Source organism: Leopardus geoffroyi, chromosome E1, assembly GCF_018350155.1.
Source record: "Leopardus geoffroyi isolate Oge1 chromosome E1, O.geoffroyi_Oge1_pat1.0, whole genome shotgun sequence".
Lineage (NCBI taxonomy): Eukaryota > Metazoa > Chordata > Mammalia > Carnivora > Felidae > Leopardus > Leopardus geoffroyi.
In genome coordinates, this window is record NC_059330.1 from 26341878 (window position 1) to 26363397 (window position 21520).

The window sequence follows — 21520 nt, forward strand, 5'->3', positions numbered from 1 at the left end:
CAACTCGTGATAACTTACATCAAAAAATGTTTATATGCATTCTATTTTGAAAGCCAAAAATTTATAGAAAATATTTACAAACCCTTATTTAGCTAAACAAATTATTTTTTTTTACCTTCAATGTCATTTTAGTTGTAGAATTTATGTAGATAAACTTTGTTCTAGTTTAATGAGTTTTTATCATGAATGAATGTTTAATTTTTAAAACAAACAAACAAACAACAAACTTGGGAAGGACCAATTGATTTGATCATGTAGTTTTTCTCCTTTAAACTGTTAACATGGTAGATCACACAGGCAAAATTTCAAATACAGACCCAGACTTTCATTCCTAAGATAACCACATGTTGTTATGGTGTATATTCTTTTTATAGATTGGTTTGCTAAAATATTTTTTAATTTTAAAAATTATTTAAAAAATTTTGAAGTGTGTAATTCAGTGACTTTTAGTACATTTACAAAGTTGTGCAACCTACACCACTATCTATCACACAACATTTTTATCTCACCAAAAAGAAACCCACTGTCAATCAGTCACTCTCTTTATCCAATTATTCCCCCTATTCCCTGGAAACCACTAACATACTTTCTATGTCTATAATTTGCCTATTTTGAAATTTTCATATAACCGGAATCATGCAACATACAACATGATTCTTTCAGTTAACATGATGTTTTTTCAAGGCTACTTGTTATCACATGTATCAGTACTTTATTCCTCTTTTTCCATTGCATTTATCCATTCATAAGTAAATGTGCATCTGGGTTGTTTTCACCTTTTGACTATTATGAATAATGCTGCTATGAACATTTGGGTACAAGTTTTCATATGAATCCAACCAGAAGTGGAATTGCTGGGCTGTACAGTAATTCAATGTTAACTTTTTGAGGAACACTTTTGTCTGAAGCAGTTGCACAATTTTACATTCCTGCCAGCATTGTGTGACATTTCCAATTTCTCCATATCCTCACCAACACTTGTTATTATCCATCTTCTTCATTAAATGTACTCTAGGAAGTGTGAAGTGGCATTTCACTGTGGTTTTGATTTGCATTTCCCTAGTAACTAGTGATGTTGAACATATTTTCATGTGCATACTGGCTGCTTGTGTATCTCTTTTGGAGAAATGTCTACTAAAAGTATTGGTCCATTTTTAAATCGCATTATTTGTCTTTTCATTGTTGAATTATATGAGTTCTTTATATATTCTGGATACTACACCCTTAGACATATGATTTGCAAACATTTTCTCACATGTGTGCGTTCTATTTTTTAGCATTGTTCTTTGAAGAACAAAAGTTTTAACAAAGTTAAACAAAAGTTTGACAAAGCCCAATTTATCTAATTTTTAAAGTTGTTTGTGCTGTTGATGTCATATTTAAGAAACCATTGACTACCAGGGTGCTTGGATGACTCAGGCGGTTAAGTGTCCAACTTTGGCTCAGGTCATGATCTCGAGGTTCTTGAGTTTGAGCCCCACACTGGGATCTGTGCTGACAGCTCAGAGCCTGGAGCCTGCTTCAGATTCCATGTCTCCTTCTCTCTGCCCCTCCCCCGCTCATACTCTTTCTCAAAAATAAAATAAACATTAAAAAAAAAAAAAAGAAAGAAAGAAACCATTTCCTAGGGGCAACTGGGTGGCTTAGTAGGTTGAGCGTCTGACTCAGTTTCGACTCAGGTCAGGATCTCTCAGTTAGTGAGCCCTGTATTGGGCTCTGCTCTGATAGCACAGAGCCTGCTTGGGATTCTCTCTCCGTCTCTCTTTGCCCTTCCCCTGCTCATGCTCTCTCCCTCTCAAAATAGACATAAAAAAAAAAAAAAAAAAAAAAAAAAAAAAAAAAAAAAAAAAAGCAAGAAACCATTGCCTAATCCAAGGAGTCTAAGAAGACTTACACCTTGTTAGTCTTTCACCTATCTTGAGTTACCTTTTGTATATGGTGTGGGGGTAGAGGACTAGTTTCATTCTTTTATATGGATATGCAGTTATCCCAGCACCATCTGTTAAAGACTATTCTTTCCCCCATTGGATTGTCTTAGCACTTTTTAGGAGGGGGTGGTGGCTTAAACAACAGGGATTTATTTCTCACAGTTCTTGAGGCTAGGAAGAACAGATAGAGGTGCAAACTGATTTAGTTCCCTGGTGAAGGCTCTCCTCTTGGCTTACAGATGTCAGCCATCTCACTGTGTCCTCACATGAGTGGGGGTGGAGAGAGGGAGAAGAAAAGGAGAGAAAGAATCAAGTCCTCTGATGTCTGTTCTTATAAGGGCGCTAATCCCATCATGAGGGCCCTGCCCACAGGACCTCATCTAAACCTAATTACATTCCATAGGCCTCATCTCCAAATAGCATTATGTAGGGGATAAGGGCTTCAACATATGAATTTGAAGGAGGCACAATTCAGTCCATGGAGGTAAGAAAATCATATGATATATGAAAAGATGCTAAGTGCTAGGGAAGAAAAACAAAAAGGGAAAGAGAAGGGGGAATATTGGCAGAGGGTGCTAAATTTTAAATAGGGTGATTTTTGAGCACCTGAGAAAACATTACTTGAACAAAGATTCTTCACAGGTAAGGGAATGAGCTGTGTGTGTATCTGGAAGGGAAGTGTCTAGCAGAGAGAAATGCAAGGGCAAAGTCTCTGCAGCAAGAGCTTACCTGACATGGTCAGGAAACAGCAAGGAGCACAGTATACCTTCTATGATGTACCCTCTTCTCTCCCTTTAGGTGTAGGGTCTTTCTGGGGTATATAGGATGATTTGGTAGTTATCTAGCTGTGTTCATGGGACATGAGGAGCCTAGGGTCCTCCTACTCCACCACCATCTTCCTCTCCCTCTGTCTTGGCACTAATAAGCTCACTGTAAACATGGAGGCTAGTTTCTGGACTTTCAATTCTACCCCCTGTCCTACATGTTTATATTATGCCAGTACAACACAAGTCTCAATTATTGTAGCACTGCAGTAAGTTTGAAATCGAGAATGGTCAGTTCTCCAATTTTGTTCTTCTTTTTCAAAATTTTTGTGACTATTCTGGATTTCTTTCAATTTCCATATAAATTTTAAGATCAGCTTCTCAATTTCTGCAAGAAATCCAGCTGGGATTTTGGCTGGGATTGCACTGAATCTCTATAGATCATTCTGGGGGGATGCTGCGATCTTTACAGTAAGTCTTCCAATCCATCATCACAGAATTCTTCCATTTATTTAGAAATTTCTTTCAACAACGTTTTGTAGCTTTCGGTGTACAGGTCTTGCACTTCTTTTGTTACAGTTACTCCTAAGTATCTTTTGACGTTATTGCAAATGAAAAATATTTATTTTTATTGAAGTACATAGTTGACACACAGTGTTACATGAGTTTCGGGTTTACAACATAGTGATCTGACAAGTCTACACATTATACTATGCTTACAACAAATGTAGCTACCATTTGTCACAACACTATTACAGTATGCAAATAGAGTTTATTAATTTCATTTTTGGATTATTCACTCTCATTGTATAACGTGATGGATTTTTGTATACTTTTTTTGTATACTTTTGTAACTTACTGAACTTGTTTATTAGCTCTATTAGTTATATTTTATGGATATAAATTTCCATGTAGAATATCATGTCATTTGTAAATTTTAAAATAATTTTACTTCTTTTCCAATCCAAATTAATTTTTCTTCTTTTTTTCTTGCCTAATTGCCCTGTGTAGAACCTCTAATACAATACTAAATATAAGTGGTGAGAGTGGACATCCTTATCCTGTTATCAAACATAGGGGCAAAGTTTCAGTCTTTCTTTTTTTAATGAATGTAATTTATTGTCAAATTGGCTTACATACAACACCCAGTGCTCACCCCAACAAGTGCCCTCCTCAATGCCCATCACCCATTTTCCCTTCTCCCCCAAGCTCCCATCCACCCTGTTTGTTCTCTGTATTTAAGAGTCTCTTGTGGTTTGCCTCCCTCCCTTTCTGTTTGTAACTATTTTTTCTCCCTTCCTTTCCCCCATGGTCTTCTGTTAAACTTCTCAAGATCTACATATGAGTGAAAATGTGTATCTGTCCTTCTCTGTCAGTCTTTTATCATTAAGATGTTAACTACAGGTTTGCCATAGACGCTCTTCTATTTCTGCTTTGAGGGTTTTATCATGAAAATGTGTTGGATATTGTCAAACGTTTTCCTCATCTTGAGAAGATGTATTTTATTCTACTTAATCTATTACATTGATTGATTTTAGTTGGACCAACAAAATTGGCTGGATGTTGAATCAACCTTGCATTCCCAGGATAAATTCCGCTTGGTCATTGTGTATAATCCTTTTAGTAAGTTGCTGGATTCAGTTTTCTACTTTCTCTGTTGAGGATTTTTGCATCTATACCCATAAAAGATAATGCTGTGTTTTCTTGTGACGTCTTCAGTTTTGGTAACAGGCAATACTGGCCTCATAGACTAAGTTGATATATGTTTGTCCTTCAATTTTTCATAAGAGTTTGTAAAACACTGGTGTTAATTCTTTAAATATTTGCTAGAATTCATCAGTGAAGCCATTTGGTCCTGGGCTTTTCCTTGTGGGAAGTTTTCTGATTACTTACTATCTCTTTACTTTTACAGACCTATTCATATCTATTGTATCAGTTGCAGTAGCTTATGTTTTCCTATGAATTTGCCCATCCTTAAGTTGTAAAATTTGCTGTCGTCCATTGTTCAAGGTGTTCTTTTATAATGCTTTATGTTTTTGTTAAGGTTGGTAGTTACATCCCCTCTTTCATTCCTAATTTTAGTAATTTAAGTTCTTTCTGTTATTTTCTCTTGGTCAGTCTAGTTAAAAGTTGTTAGTTTTCTTGGTCTTTTCAAAGAACCAACTTTTGTTATCCTTATTTTTTCTACTGTATTTTCTATTCTCAATCTCCTTTATGTCCATTCTAATATCTATTATCCTTTTTGATCTGCTGGCCTTGGGCTTTGCTTGCCCTTCTTTTTCTAATTCCTTAAGTTAGGAGGTTAGATCATTGATTTCAGATCTTTCTTTTTAAAAAATATAGGCACTTACAAGTATACATTTTTCTCTGAGCCAATACTTTCATTTTATCCTCAAAATTTTGGTACTGTGCTTTCACTTTCATTCGTCACAAGGTACATCCTAGTTTCTCTTATTTCTTCTTGGATCCATTGGTTAAGAATGTATTAATTTCCACTTATTTATGAATTTCCTATTTCTTCTCCTGTTATTATTTCTAGTTTCATTCCACTGAAAGCAGAAAAAGTACTTTCTATGATTTTAACCATTTAAAATTTACTGAAGACTTATTTTGTACCCTAACTTATAGTCTATCCTGAAGAATATGCCACATGAACCTGAGGAGGGTGGAGTGTAATAGATATACGTTAGGTTTGTAATTCTTGGTTTTAAGTGTTCAAGACTCACATTAAAAAAAAAATGTTTGGGGCGCCTGGGTGGCGCAGTCGGTTAAGCGTCCGACTTCAGCCAGGTCACGATCTCGCGGTCCGTGAGTTTGAGCCCCACGTCTGGCTCTGGGCTAATGGCTCGGAGCCTGGAGCCTGTTTCCGATTCTGTGTCTCCCTCTCTCGCTGCCCCTCCCCCGTTCATGCTCTGTCTCTCTCTGTCCCAAAAATAAATAAACGTTGAAAAAAAAAAAATTAAAAAAAAAAATGTTTAAGGTGCCTGGGTGGCTCAGTCATTAAGCATCTGACTTTGGTTCAGGTCATGATCTCATGGTTTGTCAGTTCAAGTCCCACATAGGGTGAGCTTGAGCCCCACTTTGGGTGAGCAAGATACCTGCTCTGGGTGAGCTCGAGCCCTGCTTCGAGTGGGTCCCGCTTCTCGCTCTCTCTGCCTCTCCCCTCTCCCCCTCTACTCTTCCTGGGATTCTCTCTCTCAAAAACAAAAACAAAAAAAGTTGGGGTGCCTGGTTAGCTCAGTCGGTTAGGCATCCAACTTTGGCTCAAGTCATGATCTCGTAGTTGGTGAGTTTGAGCCCTGCGTTGGACTCTGTGCTGACAGCTCAAAGCCTGGAGCCCACTTCCAATTCTGTGTCTGTCTCTCTCCACCCCCCCCCCCCACTCACGCTCTGTCTCTCTCAAAAATAAAAACATTAAAAAAATTAAAAACAAAAAAATTTATTTATTTTGAGAGAGAGTGCAAGCTGGGGAGGGGCAGAGAGAGACAGAGATTCCCCAACAGGTTCCATGCTGTCAGAGCAGAGCCCAACATAGGGCTCAATCTCACAAACTGTGAGATTATGACCTGAGCTGAAATCAAGAGCTAGACATTTAATCAACTAAGCCACCCATGTGCCCCAAGACTCACATTCTTTATTGATTTTCTAATTGTTGTATTATTGAAAGTGGGGTAATGAAGTATCCAACTATTTAACTGTTGAATTGTCTATTTCTGACAGTTTTTGCTACTGAAGATTTAGGGCCTTTTTGTTACCTGCATATATGTGTTTAATAGTTGCATATTATTCTTGGAGTGAAAAATTTATTATTATAGACTATTGTCTCTAGTAACAGTTTTTATCTTAAAGTCTAGTTTGTCTGATACTGAGTATGAGCAAACCAGCTCTCTTTTGTTTACTGTTTGCATGATATGTCTTTTCCCATTCATTTACCTTAATCTATTTGTGTGTGTGTGTGTGTGTGTGTGTGTGTGTGTGTGTGTGTGTGTGTTTTTAACTAGAGTGTTTCTCTTACAGGCAGCATATAGATGGGTCATTAAAAAAATTCCATTTTGCCAATCTTTGCTTTTTGACTGTTGTGTTTAATGCATTTACATTTAATGTAACTACAGATTAAGGCAGGATTTAGCTATTTCATAAATACTTTTTTTACTATTTGTTTTCTATAGGTCTAATTTTTTTTGTTCCACTGTTTTCCCATTATTGCCTTCTTCTGCATGCAATAGATATTTTCAGGTATCATGTTAATTATCTTGTCATTTCTTATTATTTTGAATTATTTTATTTGTGGTTGCTTTGAGGACAATTAACACCTTAACTTATAACAATTTAGTTTGGATTAATACCAATTTCAATAGTATACAAAAATATTACTCCTATATAATGCTGTTCCTTCCCTCTTCATCTGTGTTATTACTGTAATATAAATTGCATCTTTATACATTGTATGCCTGTACAGAAAGGTAACAGGAGGCCAAAATGCTTATCCTAGGAAGGCCTGCATACAAGGTAGGTTTTGGTTGTTTTAAGAACTTAGGTTTCAGGAGGGTTCCAATCATTGATGGATAAGAAGGGCTCCCTGTGTCTAAAATGTTCGTGCTAACAGTGATTGATGCTGACCACCCACTTTGCTTTTAAGAGGCTAAACTTTGGAGAAATGCTAGGCAGAGGCTGCCTATCTGACCAGCCCCAAATAAAAACACTGGGTGCCAAGTCTTTTGAGTTCTCCTAATTGGCAGTATCTCACACATGTCACCAAAATCACTGCTGGGGAATTAAGTGTGTCCTGTATTACTCCACTGAGAGAGGGGCCTTGGAAGCTTTGGCCTGGTTTTCCCTGGACTTTGCCCATGTGCCTATTCTCTTTGCTGATTTTGCTTTGTATTCTTTCAATGTAATATATCCTACATATGCATGCAAGTATATGATGAGTATATCCCTGCTCCTAGTGAATTACTCAAACAGTGGTGGTTTAGGGGGCCCCAAGACAATGTCTATTACCACATATTTAAAATGATTGCTTTAATGCAGTTGTTTAAAAAAAACAAATAGGATTAAAAAAGCTATAAAAATACATTTTGAGAGACGGTGAGGGAGGGGCAGAGAGAGAGGAGGAGAGAGAGAGCCCAAGCAGGCTTGATTCAGGGCTCAAACTCACGAACTATGAGATCATAACCTTAGCCGAAGTTGAACGTTTAACTGATTGAGCCACCCAGGTGCCCCATTTATATTGTTTTGTTTTTTTTTTCAACGTTTATTTATTTTTGGGACAGAGAGAGACAGAGCATGAACGGGGGAGGGGCAGAGAGAGAGGGAGACACAGAATCGGAAACAGGCTCCAGGCTCTGAGCCATCAGCCCAGAGCCTGACGCGGGGCTCGAACTCACGAACCGCGAGATCGTGACCTGGCTGAAGTCGGACGCCTGACCGACTGCGCCACCCAGGCGCCCCTATATTGTTTTTTTTTAATATTTATCTATGAAATTACCTTTACAGATGTTCTTTATTTCTTCATATGGATGAATTACTGCCTAGTGTTTCACCATTTCAACCTGAAAAGGACTCCCTGTAGCATTTCTGGTAGGACAAGTTTTCTGGAGATTCATTCTCAGTTTTTGTTTATTTGGGAATGTCTTCCTTTCTCCTTCATTTTTGAAGGATAGTTTTATTAGATATAGACTTGGTTGACAGTCTTTTTCTTTAAATATGTCAGCCCACTGCCTTCTGCTTGCCATAGTTTCCAATAAGAATTCTAAGGTTAGTGAGTATTGAGGATGTGTGGAGTATGTGAGAAATTATATTATTATATTATATTATATAATTATATTTAATTATATATTATAACATATATAATATATATATATAATTATAAATATATTATATTATATGTGAGGAATTGTTTCTCTCCTGTTTTCTAGATTCTTTGTCTTCAGCAGTTTGACAATGACATATCTACGTAAGGATCTCTTTAATTTTTAACTACTTCAAACTTGCTGGTTCTTAGATTTGATGTTCTCCATCAAATTTGGAAAGTTTCCAGCCCTTTTTTTCTTCAGCTAATCTTTCTGTCCCTTTCTCTCTTCTATCCTTCTAAAAGACTCCCAGTATGTGTACACTGGTATATTTGATGGGGTCCTACAGGACCCTGTGACAATGATCATTATTCTTCATTCCTTTGTTTTCAATTACTCAGACTGGATAATCTCAACGGACTTACCTTTAAGTAAACTGATTCTTTCTTCTTTCTGGTCAAAACTGCTGTTGAGTCCCTCTAATGAATTTTTCATTTGTTATTGAATTTTTCAAATCCAGGATCTCCATCACTTTTTTTTAAGTTTTATTTTTTTATTTTCAGAGAGAGAGAATCCCAAGCAGGCTCCACACTGTTATTGCAGACCCTGACACAGGGCTTGATCACATGAACTGTGAGATCGTGACCTGATTCAAAACCAAGAGTTGGACGCTTAACCAATTGAGACATCCATGTGCCCTTCCATTAAGTTCTTTTCACAAATTCTATCTTAGGGGAGCCTGGGTGGCTCAGTCATTTAAGCGTCTGACTTCAGCTCAGGTCAGGAACTCACAGTTTGTGAGTTTGAGTCCTGTGTTGGGCTCTGTGCTGACAGCTCAGAGCCTGGAGCCTGCTTTGGATTCTGTATCTCCCTCTGTCTCTGCCCCTCCCCTATTCACGCTTTCTCTCTCTCTCTCTCCTTTAAAAATAAATAAACATCAAAAATTCTGGGGCATCTGGGTGGCTCAGTTGGTTAGGTGTCCAACATCGGCTCAGCTCATGATCTCACAGCTCGTGGGTTCGAGCCCCGCATCAGGCTCTGTGCTGACGGTGCAGAGCCTGGAGCCTGCTTCGGATTCTGTGTCTCCCTCTCTCTGTCCCTCCCCCAAGTCGTGCTCTGTCTCTTTCTCTCTCTCTCAAAAATAAACATTAAAAAACATTAAAAAAATTCTATCTTATTATTGATTCTACCTTCTTTTTAAAAATTCTATTTGGTGAGGGGCAGCTGGGTGACTCAGTTAAGCGTCTGACTCTTGGTTTCAGCTCAGGTCATGATCTTGCAGTTTCATGAGTTCAAGCCCTGTGCTGGGCTCTGTGCTGACAGTGTGGAGCCTGCTTGGGATTCTCTCTCTCTCTCTCTCTCTCCCTCTGCCCCTCCTCACTTACACTGTCTCTCTCTCTCTCAAAATAAATAAACTGAAAAATAAAATAAAAATCTATTTGGGGAGACATCATTTTCATAGTTTCCTATAGTTTAGACAGAATCTCCTTAGTTCTTTGACTATATTTAAAATAGCTTTACATACTAACTACCTCAGGGACACATTCTATTGATTCCTTTTTTCCCATGTGTATGGGGCAGACATTCTTTCTTTGCATATGTCAAAATTTTTGTTGAAAAAAGTACATTTTAAATAATACAATGTGGCAATTGTAGAATTCTGATTCTTCCCTCTGCTCAAGGATTTTTGTTTGTTATTGTGGCTTTTAAAAAAATGTTTCTTTAGGGGCGCCTGGGTGGCGCAGTCGGTTAAGCATCCGACTTCAGCCAGGTCACGATCTCGCGGTCCGTGAGTTCGAGCCCCATGTCAGGCTCTGGGCTGATGGCTCAGAGCCTGGAGCCTGTTTCCGATTCTGTGTCTCCCTCTCTCTCTGCCCCTCCCCCGTTCATGCTCTGTCTCTCTCTGTCCCAAAAATAAATAAACGTTGAAAAAAAATAAAAAAAAAAAATGTTTCTTTAAAGTCTGTATTCTATCATGTGTGACCATTGCAAGATCTACTCAGTGATCAGTTAATGAGTAGACAAAATTTTCCTTAAACATCCATAACCAATATATGTCTTATTTGCCAAGAGGCTTTGCATGTCTTTTGACATGCTTTCGATCCTCAGCCAGGCAGGTGACAAGTCTACCTTAGTCTTCACTTCCTGTTTCAACACAGCCAGAGGTGAGAGCACAGGGCCTTCTCAGTCTTTCTTTAGCATGTGTACATCCCTGGTTATATGCACCATTGTACAAAAAGGCATGGCCCACTAGAGTCCGAGAAATACATCAGAACTTTTGAAGTGCTCTATGGAGACCTCAGTTCCTAGCTTTTCCCATTAAACTGTTTAGTTAGCTTATTATTTGCCGGAAAATTTAGTCACTGTCTCAGGATACTGTGAAATTAAACAACTAATTGCCTGGGTGAACTCCTAGTCAGGTGAAATAAAGATAGCCTTGTGAATGGGGTCTTCCAAGAAATGGGGTCTTATGGAAGAGAGGTTCCATAATGACAATTCTCCAGGAATAAGATCCAGCTGCCACTGTGGCTAGCAGATTGCTTGCTTTCACCATGATTTACAACTATTATGAACTAGGAGAAAGGGAAATGGGAACTGGGCAAGTGAAAATGCCTTAACACTCACTGTTCTTAATGAGATTCGGCCATTTTCATGAATGTTTCCTGGAATGCTATAAACTGGTTAATTTACAGTTTTGAAAAAGTTGATTCTAACTATTTTGCTTATTTTCTCATTCCTTTGTTAGAGATTTTCAGAGTTCCTTTGTCATTTTTGTGCATCTAACCAAATTTGTAAATATTTTGTTACAAATATTTTCATCTAAGTTCATGACAGATATTAGTCTGTAGTTTTTCTCTTTCTTGTTTTTATATTGTCTTCATCTAGTTTTGGTAGAATAGTGCTGGCCTCATGAATTGGGAAGGGGTCTATTTTCTAGAAGAAATCATATGGAATTGGTGTTATTTCTTCTTTAAATGTTTGGTAATATTTATTAATGAACCTATCAAAGTGATTTTTTTCAAACTACAAATTAAATTTCTTTACTAGGCAGAGGATTATTCAGGTTATCTATTTCATCTTGAGTGAGTTTGGTATTTTGTGGGTTTGGGGGAGTTAGTCTATTTCATATAAGTTGTTGAATGTATGCATATATTTTTTCCTCATATTATCATTTTAACATCTGTAGAGTATATAGTAATATGACCTCTTTTATTCCAGATACTGACCATTTGTGGCTTCTTTCTTTTGTCAGTTTACCTAGAGGTTTATCAATTCTATTGATCTTTTTAAAATCGATTTTTTAATTTTTAGCTTCACTGATTTCCTTTATTGTTTTTTGTTTTCAAATTCATTGATTTATACTTTTATCTTTATTATTTCCTTTCTTCTGTTTGCTTTATATTTATTTTGCTCTTCTTTTCCTAGCTTAAGATAGAAGCTGAGATTATTGATTTGAGACTTTTCTTTTTCAAAATAAGCATTTAATGATATAAATTTCCCACTGAGCACTGCTAAAGATGCAGCCCACATATTTGGATGTATTTTCACTTTTGATTAGCTCAAAATATTTCCTAATTTTCCTAAGACTTTCTCTTTTACCTTTCACCTATGCATTATTTAGAAGTATGTTTTTAATTAACAAGTATTCAGACATTTTTTTTTTTTCTGTTATGTGTTACTGATATCTAATTTAATTGTTTAATTTCATTTTGGTCAGAGAATACTATGATTTCAATTCTTTTTAAAAATGTAAACTTTGGGGCACCTTGGTGGCTCAGTAGGTTGAGCATCCAACTCTTAATTTCAATTCAGGTCATGATCCCAGGGTCAAGCCCTGCATGGGGCTCCATGCTCAGTGTGGAGCCTGCTTAAGGTTCGTTCTCTCTCTCTCTTTCTCTCTGTCTCCCCAGCTCGTTCTAAGATTAAAAAAAAAGTAAAGTTACTCATCCAGGGTATCATTTATATTGGTAAATGTTCCCTGTGCACTTGACAAAATGTTTATTCTAATATTGTTGCACGTGGTGTTCTATAATATCTATTCAATCCAGTTGGTTAATAACATTGTTCAAGTCTTCTATATCTTTATTGGTTTTCTGTCTACTTTTAGTATCTATAACTGAGAGAGGATATGAAATCTCTAGCTATACTTGTGAATTTGTCTATTTCTCTACTCAGATCTGCCAGTAGTTCAAATATATTTTGAAGTTTGATTTTTAGGTGCATACACATTAAGGATTGTTGTATTTTATTGGCATATTAGCCTTTTCATCATCATAAGATTTTCCTTTTTAATACTCCAATAATACTCTTTGCCCTGAATTCTACTTTGTCTGATATTAATATAGTTATTCCAAAATGTTCACTTGTATTTTGAATTCTATTCTTCTTCCCAAATCTGCCTATTTACTTTTCACAGCACTCAAATAGCTGTTCCATGCATTCTGTCTAGGTTTTTAAGACAGTATGTCTCATGCGTGCTCCATCTTATCTAGAGTTGAAACTTCCAGACTACTTTTTAAAAGTTAATTTTAACTTTGCACAGGCACCTGGGTGGCTCAGTTGGTTAAGCATCAACTTTTGGTTTCGGCTCAAGTCATGATCTCACTGTTGGTGAGATCAAGCCCTATGTCAGGCTCTGTGCTGTCAGCACAAGTTTGGGGTTCTCTCTCTCTCCCTCTCTCTCTCTGCCCCTCCCCCACTTCTCTCTCTCTCATTCTTTTAGTAAATAAACTCTAAAAAATAAGTAAAAGTTAATTTTAACTTTGTAAATTTTAACTTTTAACCAAATACACAAGTATAGTTTAAAAGTCTAATAATAGTATAATAGTTAGAATTAAAAAAAAAAAAAAAACCCAAACAATTCTTTTTTAATCTACTCACATCCTGTCTCCAGTTCCCAATCCTCAGGAAAAAAAAAAATCCTTTAAATATGTTAGTTCTTCCACTCATTTACCTCCATGTTTCTAAATAACATTTAGAACTACTACTACTTCTTGGTTTTTAACTTTACACATTATGTAATGACTTTTCTTATACAAGATGTTCATTTTCTTATATCACTGATACTTCATCATCTCTTCATTTTCCTGACAGTTATACCACAATTCTTGTGTCATCAATATTCAGTAGATTACCATTTACAGGTGAGTTATATTATACACTACGATTATATTTTCTTTCTTGTACAAGATTTTTTGGTCTGCCCTAGAGTTAATAACTGTCTCTCTCTTTTTTTTTTTTTTTTTGCTTAATTTTCTATGTATTCTATCATGAATTCCCAAACTTTGCCAAACTGTAAAAAATCTTCTCAATATAATTAAAATCTCCACCCTTAGAAACAAATCTAGACTAGCTACTATGGGACTGGTGCACAGCTGTCACCCCAGAGCATCCTTTCCTAATTTGAGAATTTCCTTTTCTTCTATTCTAGGTTGGAACTCCAGTTTCCTAAAACCTTGATATTCCTCTGTCTGAATTTTCTCTTATTTGATGAAGCATATCTTCCTGTAGCATCCTGAGAAAGTGTGCATTTGAAGCTAATGTTTTAAATCTTTCCATGTTGAAGGCTTTATTCTATCTTAGAGCTTATTGATTGTTTGGGTTGTATAGAACTTCAATTGCAAGTCAAAATTTCCTTCAAAAATTTGAAGATAATTTAAAACTGTCTTCTAGCTTCTAATGTTGCTTTTCAAGAAGTCTCTTTCCATTGTGATTCCACGTCTTTTATAGGAGACCTCTTTGTTCCCTCAGGAAAGTTTTAGGACGTTTTCTTTATCTCAGGTACTTTGAAACTGCATGAGGTGCTCTGGAGCTGTTCTCTTACTGGTACTTGAGTGGGCCTTTTTAACCAAGAAATTATGTCCTTCAATTCTGAGTGTTTTTCTCGGATTATTTCTTTGATAGGTTTATTTCCTCTATATTTTCTCTCGTCTCTTCATATAGGTTTCCTTTTTATCAGAAGTTGTCTCTTGAATACTGATGTTTAAATTGTTTAGTTTTTCTTTTCCATTTTCTACCTTTTCGTCATTTTGACCCAGGAAATTTTATCTTTTAAGCCCAATTCTGCATTTAAAATTTGCTCCTATCATGTTAATGCCTAGAAACTTTTCTTACAATAAATCTGTTCTTGTTTCATGAAGGAAATATCCTACCTTTCTATGTATATTATTGTTACATTTGTTTTGTATTTTCTTCTAGGCAGGGGTTGGCCCACAAAGAAAATCTGGTCCATACCTTGTTTTTGTACAGCTTGCAAGGTTGGAATGGTATTCACATTTTTTAAGGATTAAAGAAAAAATAAAAAAGAATATGCATGCAGACTGTACATGGCCCCCAAAACCTAAAATATACATTGTCTGCTTCTTAACAGAAAAAATTTGCCAACCTATGTTCTATTGTGCTGTTTCTGTTTTCTACAAGTTCTTCCACCTTGTTTTTCTTTTGTTGGTATAGTTCTGCTGGTGTTTTTTTCTGTATTTTTCATGATGCAGACTTTCTTTGAGTATCAAATGCTGACTGGTAGCTCTGCCTACATGGGTGTGGCTTATAAACTGGGAAGCTTTGCCAGAGTAAGGTACTCTGGTAGGAACAGGACCACTTTGATACTATTTTACTCACAAGGTAGTTAGTATCCCTAGAACTGTACTTTCCTGCCTTGGAGATGTAAGATTGATTATAAGCCTATTCAGAGCTGAGAAGAAAAGGGGGGTGGAGTTCTCACATTCAATAAACAGACTTTCTTAACCCCCATCTTTTATGCATCCTTAGCTACAGCTGGAGTTGAAGAATATATAAACTCTCTAGTATAATCTCTCAAGAGAGTAAATCTCAGTGGAGGAGGGAGCTGTCTACTTATAGGAACTGGCAACCAATTCTTTTGTAATTAACCCTACTTCAAATGATACTTCAGTGTCCCCACATCCTGAGTTTTTCCATGCCTGAATCTGAAGGATCTTGTTGGCTTTGCAACAGCCTTCTTTTGCCTGCTAAGTCACTCAATCATTCATTTGTTCTCCAATGTTCAAAATTTGTTGACATCTCATCTGTTATTGTCCCCTCTTCCACTCTTTTTTTAACTCTGTGGTTGGACATTTTTATTCCTTTACTATCATGGAATTTTGAGAGGGGTGAAGGTTAATATAAATATTTGATTTTTCCAGAAAATCTAAAAAATCTAAATTCTATATAACATTCTTTTTTGATATTAAAGTAATCCATAGGTTCTCAGGCATCACACCACAAAATTACGCACGAGAGGAAGATGGATACTGCCAATATTATAGAACAGTGATGAAAATCAATGGAAAGTCAGAGTGCCACTCTATTTTTGATTCCACTTTGGTTTATTTTAAAGTGTCCTATGGTAGAAAGGCATTTAGGTTAAAAAAAAAAACGGTTCAGAGAAAAAGAATTTCACATTTTCTTTTTTCCATTGTTTTCATACTGCCTTGTTCAAATGAATTATGCCCACTTCAGACAAAGATTATACTTTCAGTAAAGCAGACCTTTTAGGAAACTCATGGTGCAGTTGTAACCTGGTCACAAAACCATCTGGTGCATTCCCGAAGGCTGTTATTACATTTCATGGACTTATATTACTTCAAATACTCTAACAGTCCCATATGGGCTTAAAAAGAGGATTTAAAAAAAAACTTAATTTGTTTCTGCTTACTTTAGACCTTCTAGACTTATCCCTTGTAAGAGGAATCCTGATTATAAGTACCTTTTATGTCAATCAATACACATTATGAGTTTTATCAAGTGATACAAAACACTCACTTGATTTTTAAATAGATATGTTTCTTTGTAGTAAGTTGCTACTTGTTGATACTGTTTCTCTCAAAATCAATACAATGACAGTTGGACTATCAATTTTTTAATTAATAAAATACTAAAACTATAGCATTATATGTAAATATTACAAATGTATTTTTAATGAAAATTCTAGGAAAAGTATGTTTTGAACCTTTAGAAGCTCTCTGGACAACATGGTATAGTGGCAAAAGTATCAAACCCACCATTTTCCACGAATTCAACAAGTATTTATTGAGCATCCATACCCTAAGCTGAGACACAGTTGGTTGCTAATAATGTACAAATGTATAACACATGTTTAAGGAAGCAGGCAGATATATAAATAGGCTATTACAACACAGTAAGATATATGCTATAATAGTAATAATGTATAAACTACTATGGGTTTCCTAAGGAGTAAATCCTCAGAAAAGTAAAAAGAAATTTTCATCAAGAACATAACCTTCAACTGGTTTTGATTGGTAAATATGCCAAATGAATTGTATAACTTGTATGCCAAGGCAGAGAGTAATGATGGGATATGGTATGTTTATTAGTAAAAGATTTTATGTTTAACAGTGAAAACTTCAGCGCATAAAGGTAAGGTCTAAGGATGAAAAAGGAGGTCTTGAGGTTTTAAAAGTAGGTGGGGGCCAAGATGTGAAGGCTCATTTAGTAGTATGTGAGGTTAGATAAGTAATTTCATCTCTTACAACCTGTATAATATAAGAAATATATAGTCCATATATAATATAAGAAAAGGTTTATAAATGACAAAGTAAATATATTTTTGCTTCAAATGATTTCTTAAAATTCAAGACACTGCCTACATTAAAGAGGAAAAATAATCAACTGAGGTAAGAATATTTATTTTCCTAAAATTAAGTATAGTGACTAAAATTCAGGAATATTAAATAATATTCAAGCTCCCATAGAAATTATTTGCTGAATATTAAAATACAAATAAAAGATGACAAAACATGTTGATCACCAGGGAGAGACCAAGTAAGCAGATGAAATGTTTCAAGAACAATTTATAATGCAACTTGATGCCAAGTACCAATGGGATTTCTAGGCAGAGAAGGGCAGCAGCTTAACCATATCAGATTAATCACAGAACTGAATCATTCAGTTTGAAGGGAAACACCTGCAGAATATTGGAAGAGGGGCACCTGGGTGGCTCAGTCAGTTAAGTGTCCAATTTCGGCTCAGGTCCTAATCTCACAGTTTGTGAATTCAAGCCCTGCATGGGGCTCTATGCTGACAGCTCAGAGCCTGGGGCCTGCTTTGGATTTGTGTCTCCCTCTCTCTCTGCCCCTCCCCCACTCACGCTTGGTGTCTCAAAAATGAATGTTTAAAAAAAAAAAAAAATTAGGAGTGCCCGGGTGGCTCAGTCGGTTAAGTGTCTGACTTCAGCTCAGGTCATGATCTCACGGTTTGTGAGTTCAAGCCCCATGTCAGGCTCTGTGCTGACAGCTCAGAGCCTGGAGCCTGCTTCAGATTCTGTCTCCATCTCTCTCAGTCCCTTCCCCACTCACCCCTGTCTGTGTCTCCCTCTCTCTCAAAAAATAAACATTAAACAAAATTTTTTTTAATTAAAAAAAATAATGGGGTCTTCCCTTTTTGGCCATCGCTAGAGCTACAGTGGTCAACATGAAGTTCAATCTGTTTGTGACCTCTGACCGGAGCAAGAACCATAAAAGGCATTTCAATGCACCTTCCCACATTCACAGGAAGAGTATGTCTTCCCCTCTTTCCAAGGAGCTGCAACAGAAGTACAACGTTCAATCCATGCCATCCCAAAGGACGACAAAGTACAAGTTGTGGAGGACACCACAAAGGTCAGCAAATTGGCAAAGTAGTCCAGGTTTACAGGAAGAAATGTGTTATCTACATTGAACAAGTACAGCGAGGAAGGCAAATGGCACAACTGTCTACGTGGGCATCCACCCCAGCAAGGTGGTTATCACTGGACTAAAACTGGACAAAGACCACAAAAAGATCCTTGAATGCAAATCCAAATCTCGCCTAGTAGGAAAGGAAAAGGGCAAATATAAGGAAGAAACAATTGAGAAGATGCAGGAATAAAGTAATCTTACATACAATATTAAATAAAAAATGTTAAAATGGGAAAAAAATAATGGGGAAGAAAGTGGGTGATGTGTTCTTGGGACTTAAATCCAGTTATTGTAGTCTTATGTCATTAGCTATCTGTAAATTTGAGCCCAAATGCAATCTAATCTGCTTATGTGAAAATGGACTAACTAATGAACAAGATACTTGAGAAAAATTTAAATTCTGGATTTGGCTAGGTCAGATAATGGTTAGCAGTGGGTCTTCTGCTTGAACTGAATAGATGTCAAATGGTCATGTTTTCATGATTTTATTCTTTTTTTAAATATTTATTTTTATTTTTATTTATTTTTGAGAGAGAGCAAGCTGGGGAGAGGCAGAGAGAGAGCTAGAAAGAGAATCCCAAGCAGGGTCTGCATTGTCGGCACAGAGCCTGATGTGAGGCTTGAACTCACAAACCACGAGATCATGACCTGAACCAAAACCAAGTGGGACACTTAACCAAATGAGCCACCCAGGAGCACCTTATGATTTTATTCTTAACCTGTGTTCTTCTATTTTAATTATCTGAGTGTCTTATAGCTTCACAGGAAAATTACATGGCTTTAACTAATTATAATTTCATAAACAGAGAATATGAAATATTAAATTATATTATTAAAAATACAAGAATTACAGTGTTTACAAATTAAACATTGATGTCCTACAATATGAAAATTATGCTATAAAATGGTGATTTAATAACTAGTTGTACAAAACACAAATCTTAATGGACCAGAATCCTTAGAAAAGAAGTATTACAATTAAATGTTATTATTAGTTGATGTTAATTCTTTAGTACTACGAGTATAGTTTGTTTTATCTCTTCTTGAATAGTTTGCTTTATACCCATAAAATCATCAACTGGGTTCTGATGTTCACAAGGTAAAACTTTTATTGTTTGAGATAGTGAACTTCTATAAACATTTATGGAGTACCTCTTCTGTGTGACATTCATTGATCAATTACAAATCTTTACATATTTTTTAAATCCTTTATTTTTTAAGTTTGTTTATTTACTTTTGACAGAGACAGAGAGAGCAAGTGGGGGAGGGGCAGAGAGAGGAGGACAGATGATCAGAAGCATGATCTGTGCTGATGGCAGAGAGCCTGATGCAGGGCTTAAACTCACCAACTGTGAGATCACGACCTGAGCCAGAACTGAATGCTCAACCGACTGAGCCACCCAAGTGTCCCAACCACAAATCTTTAAACTTTAGCAGAGTTTGTAGAGTTTCATTTGTTTCATCGATTCTTTTTAGCTTTCACTTGTGACATCTATCATTAAAAATATACCAGTTCCAGGGGTACCTGGGTGGCTCAGTCATTTAGGAATTGGACTCCTGATTTCAGCTCAGGTGATGATCTCACAGTTTGAGTTTGAGCCACACATTGAGCTCTGTGCAGATGGCACAGAGCCTGCTCGGGATTCTCTCTTTCCCTCTGCCCTTTCCCGACTCACATGCATTCTCTCTCATAAACAAACAAACAAACCAGTTCCTAAGGTTCTAGTGAAATACAATTCTATCAAATTTATTATAAGGATTAAAGTAGGAAGACTATCTCTTCTACAGCCCTGACCAAAGGTTAATATTACAGTTACATTACATGAAATTTCACTTACCTGCCTAGGGCCTGGTTTAAGGCCCTATATGCTTGAATTTCATACCACTGACGACCAGGTAAAAGACCTCTCAGTTTGGAGTGCTGATCATTGTATTGTCGCTTTAGTACAACCTAATAATTTAAAAATATTAAAAATATAGTAGATAATTACGGCTCAGTTAAAAAACCATATTAACTTCCAACATTCTGAATCATTTTATTAGGGTAGAGAGATTTTGTTTTTCAGTATTTCAGTAATACATTTTTCTTCAGTTCATTTAAAACATGTTTATTCATCCTTACATTCCCTGAACTCCTACATGCAAATAATTAATTAGCTGTGTGATGAAATCAGTTTTATTGAGAAATAATTTACAGAGAATAAAATTCACAAACTTTCAATGTACATGTAGATAAGTTTTGACAAATACATAGTCACGTAACCACCACTACAATCATAATTTAGAATAATCTTACACCCTCCTAAATGTCCTTTCTATTCCTTTTCAGTCTCTCTCCTTCACTGCTGACTGTCAAACAATGATCTGCTTCCTGTTTTGCCTTTCTTAGAATTCCATGTAAATGTTATTATATAGTATGTAATCGCTTGTTGTTTTCATTTAGCATAATGATTTTGGAATTCATTCATGTTGAAATATACATCAGTGGTTCATTCTTTTATGTTTATCCAGCCTGATAATATCTGCTTTTTTGATTGGGGTGTTTACACCCTTCACATTTAATGTAAATATTGTTATGATTTGGTTTAAATCTACAGCAGCAGAACACACATTCTTCTCAAGTGTGCATGGAACATTCTCCGGGATACATTATATCATATAAATAGTATAATGTATCTTTTACAACATCAATGGTATGAAATTAGAAATCTATTAACACAAGGAAAACTGGAATGTTCACAAACATGTGGAAATTAAATAACACACAACTGAACAATGGGTCAAAGAAGAAATCAAAAGAGAACTTAAAAAATATCTTGATACAAATGAAAATGGCAACACAATAAACCAAAACTATCAGATGCAGCAAAAGCAGTTCTTTTTTTTTTTTTAATTTTTTTTTTCAACGTTTATTTATTTTTGGGACAGAGAGAGACAGAGCATGAACGGGGGAGGGGCAGAGAGAGAGGGAGACACAGAATCGGAAACAGGCTCCAGGCTCCGAGCCATCAGCCCAGAGCCCGACGCAGGGCTCGAACTCACGGACCGCGAGATCATGACCTGGCTGAAGTCGGACGTTTAACCGACTGCGCCACCCAGGCGCCCCTAAGCAAAAGCAGTTCTAAGAGAAAAGTTTATAGCAATAAATATCTACAGTAAAAAAAAAAAAAGATCTCAGATAAACCACCTAACTTTCCACCTTAAGTAATTAGAAAAGGAAGAACAGCTTAATCTCAAAGTTAGCTTAAGGAAGGAAACTAAGATGAGAGCAGAAATGAACTTTGAAGCTAGAAAACAATAGATAAAAATCACTGAAATGAAGAACTGGTTTTTTGAAAAGACAA

The 21520-nt window shown here is 36.2% G+C and overlaps 1 protein-coding gene and 1 pseudogene across 1 annotated transcript in view; one reads left to right on the forward strand and one right to left on the reverse strand.

Annotated features, from left to right (window-relative positions):
* The window catches only part of BRIP1 (BRCA1 interacting helicase 1), a 210036-nt gene that overhangs the window by 19848 nt on the left and 168668 nt on the right, over positions 1-21520 (reverse strand). The window contains 1 exon segment of the mRNA XM_045490624.1: positions 20015-20127. Coding sequence (XP_045346580.1) covers positions 20015-20127 — 113 coding nt within the window.
* Positions 17900-18407, forward strand: LOC123604478 (annotated as a pseudogene).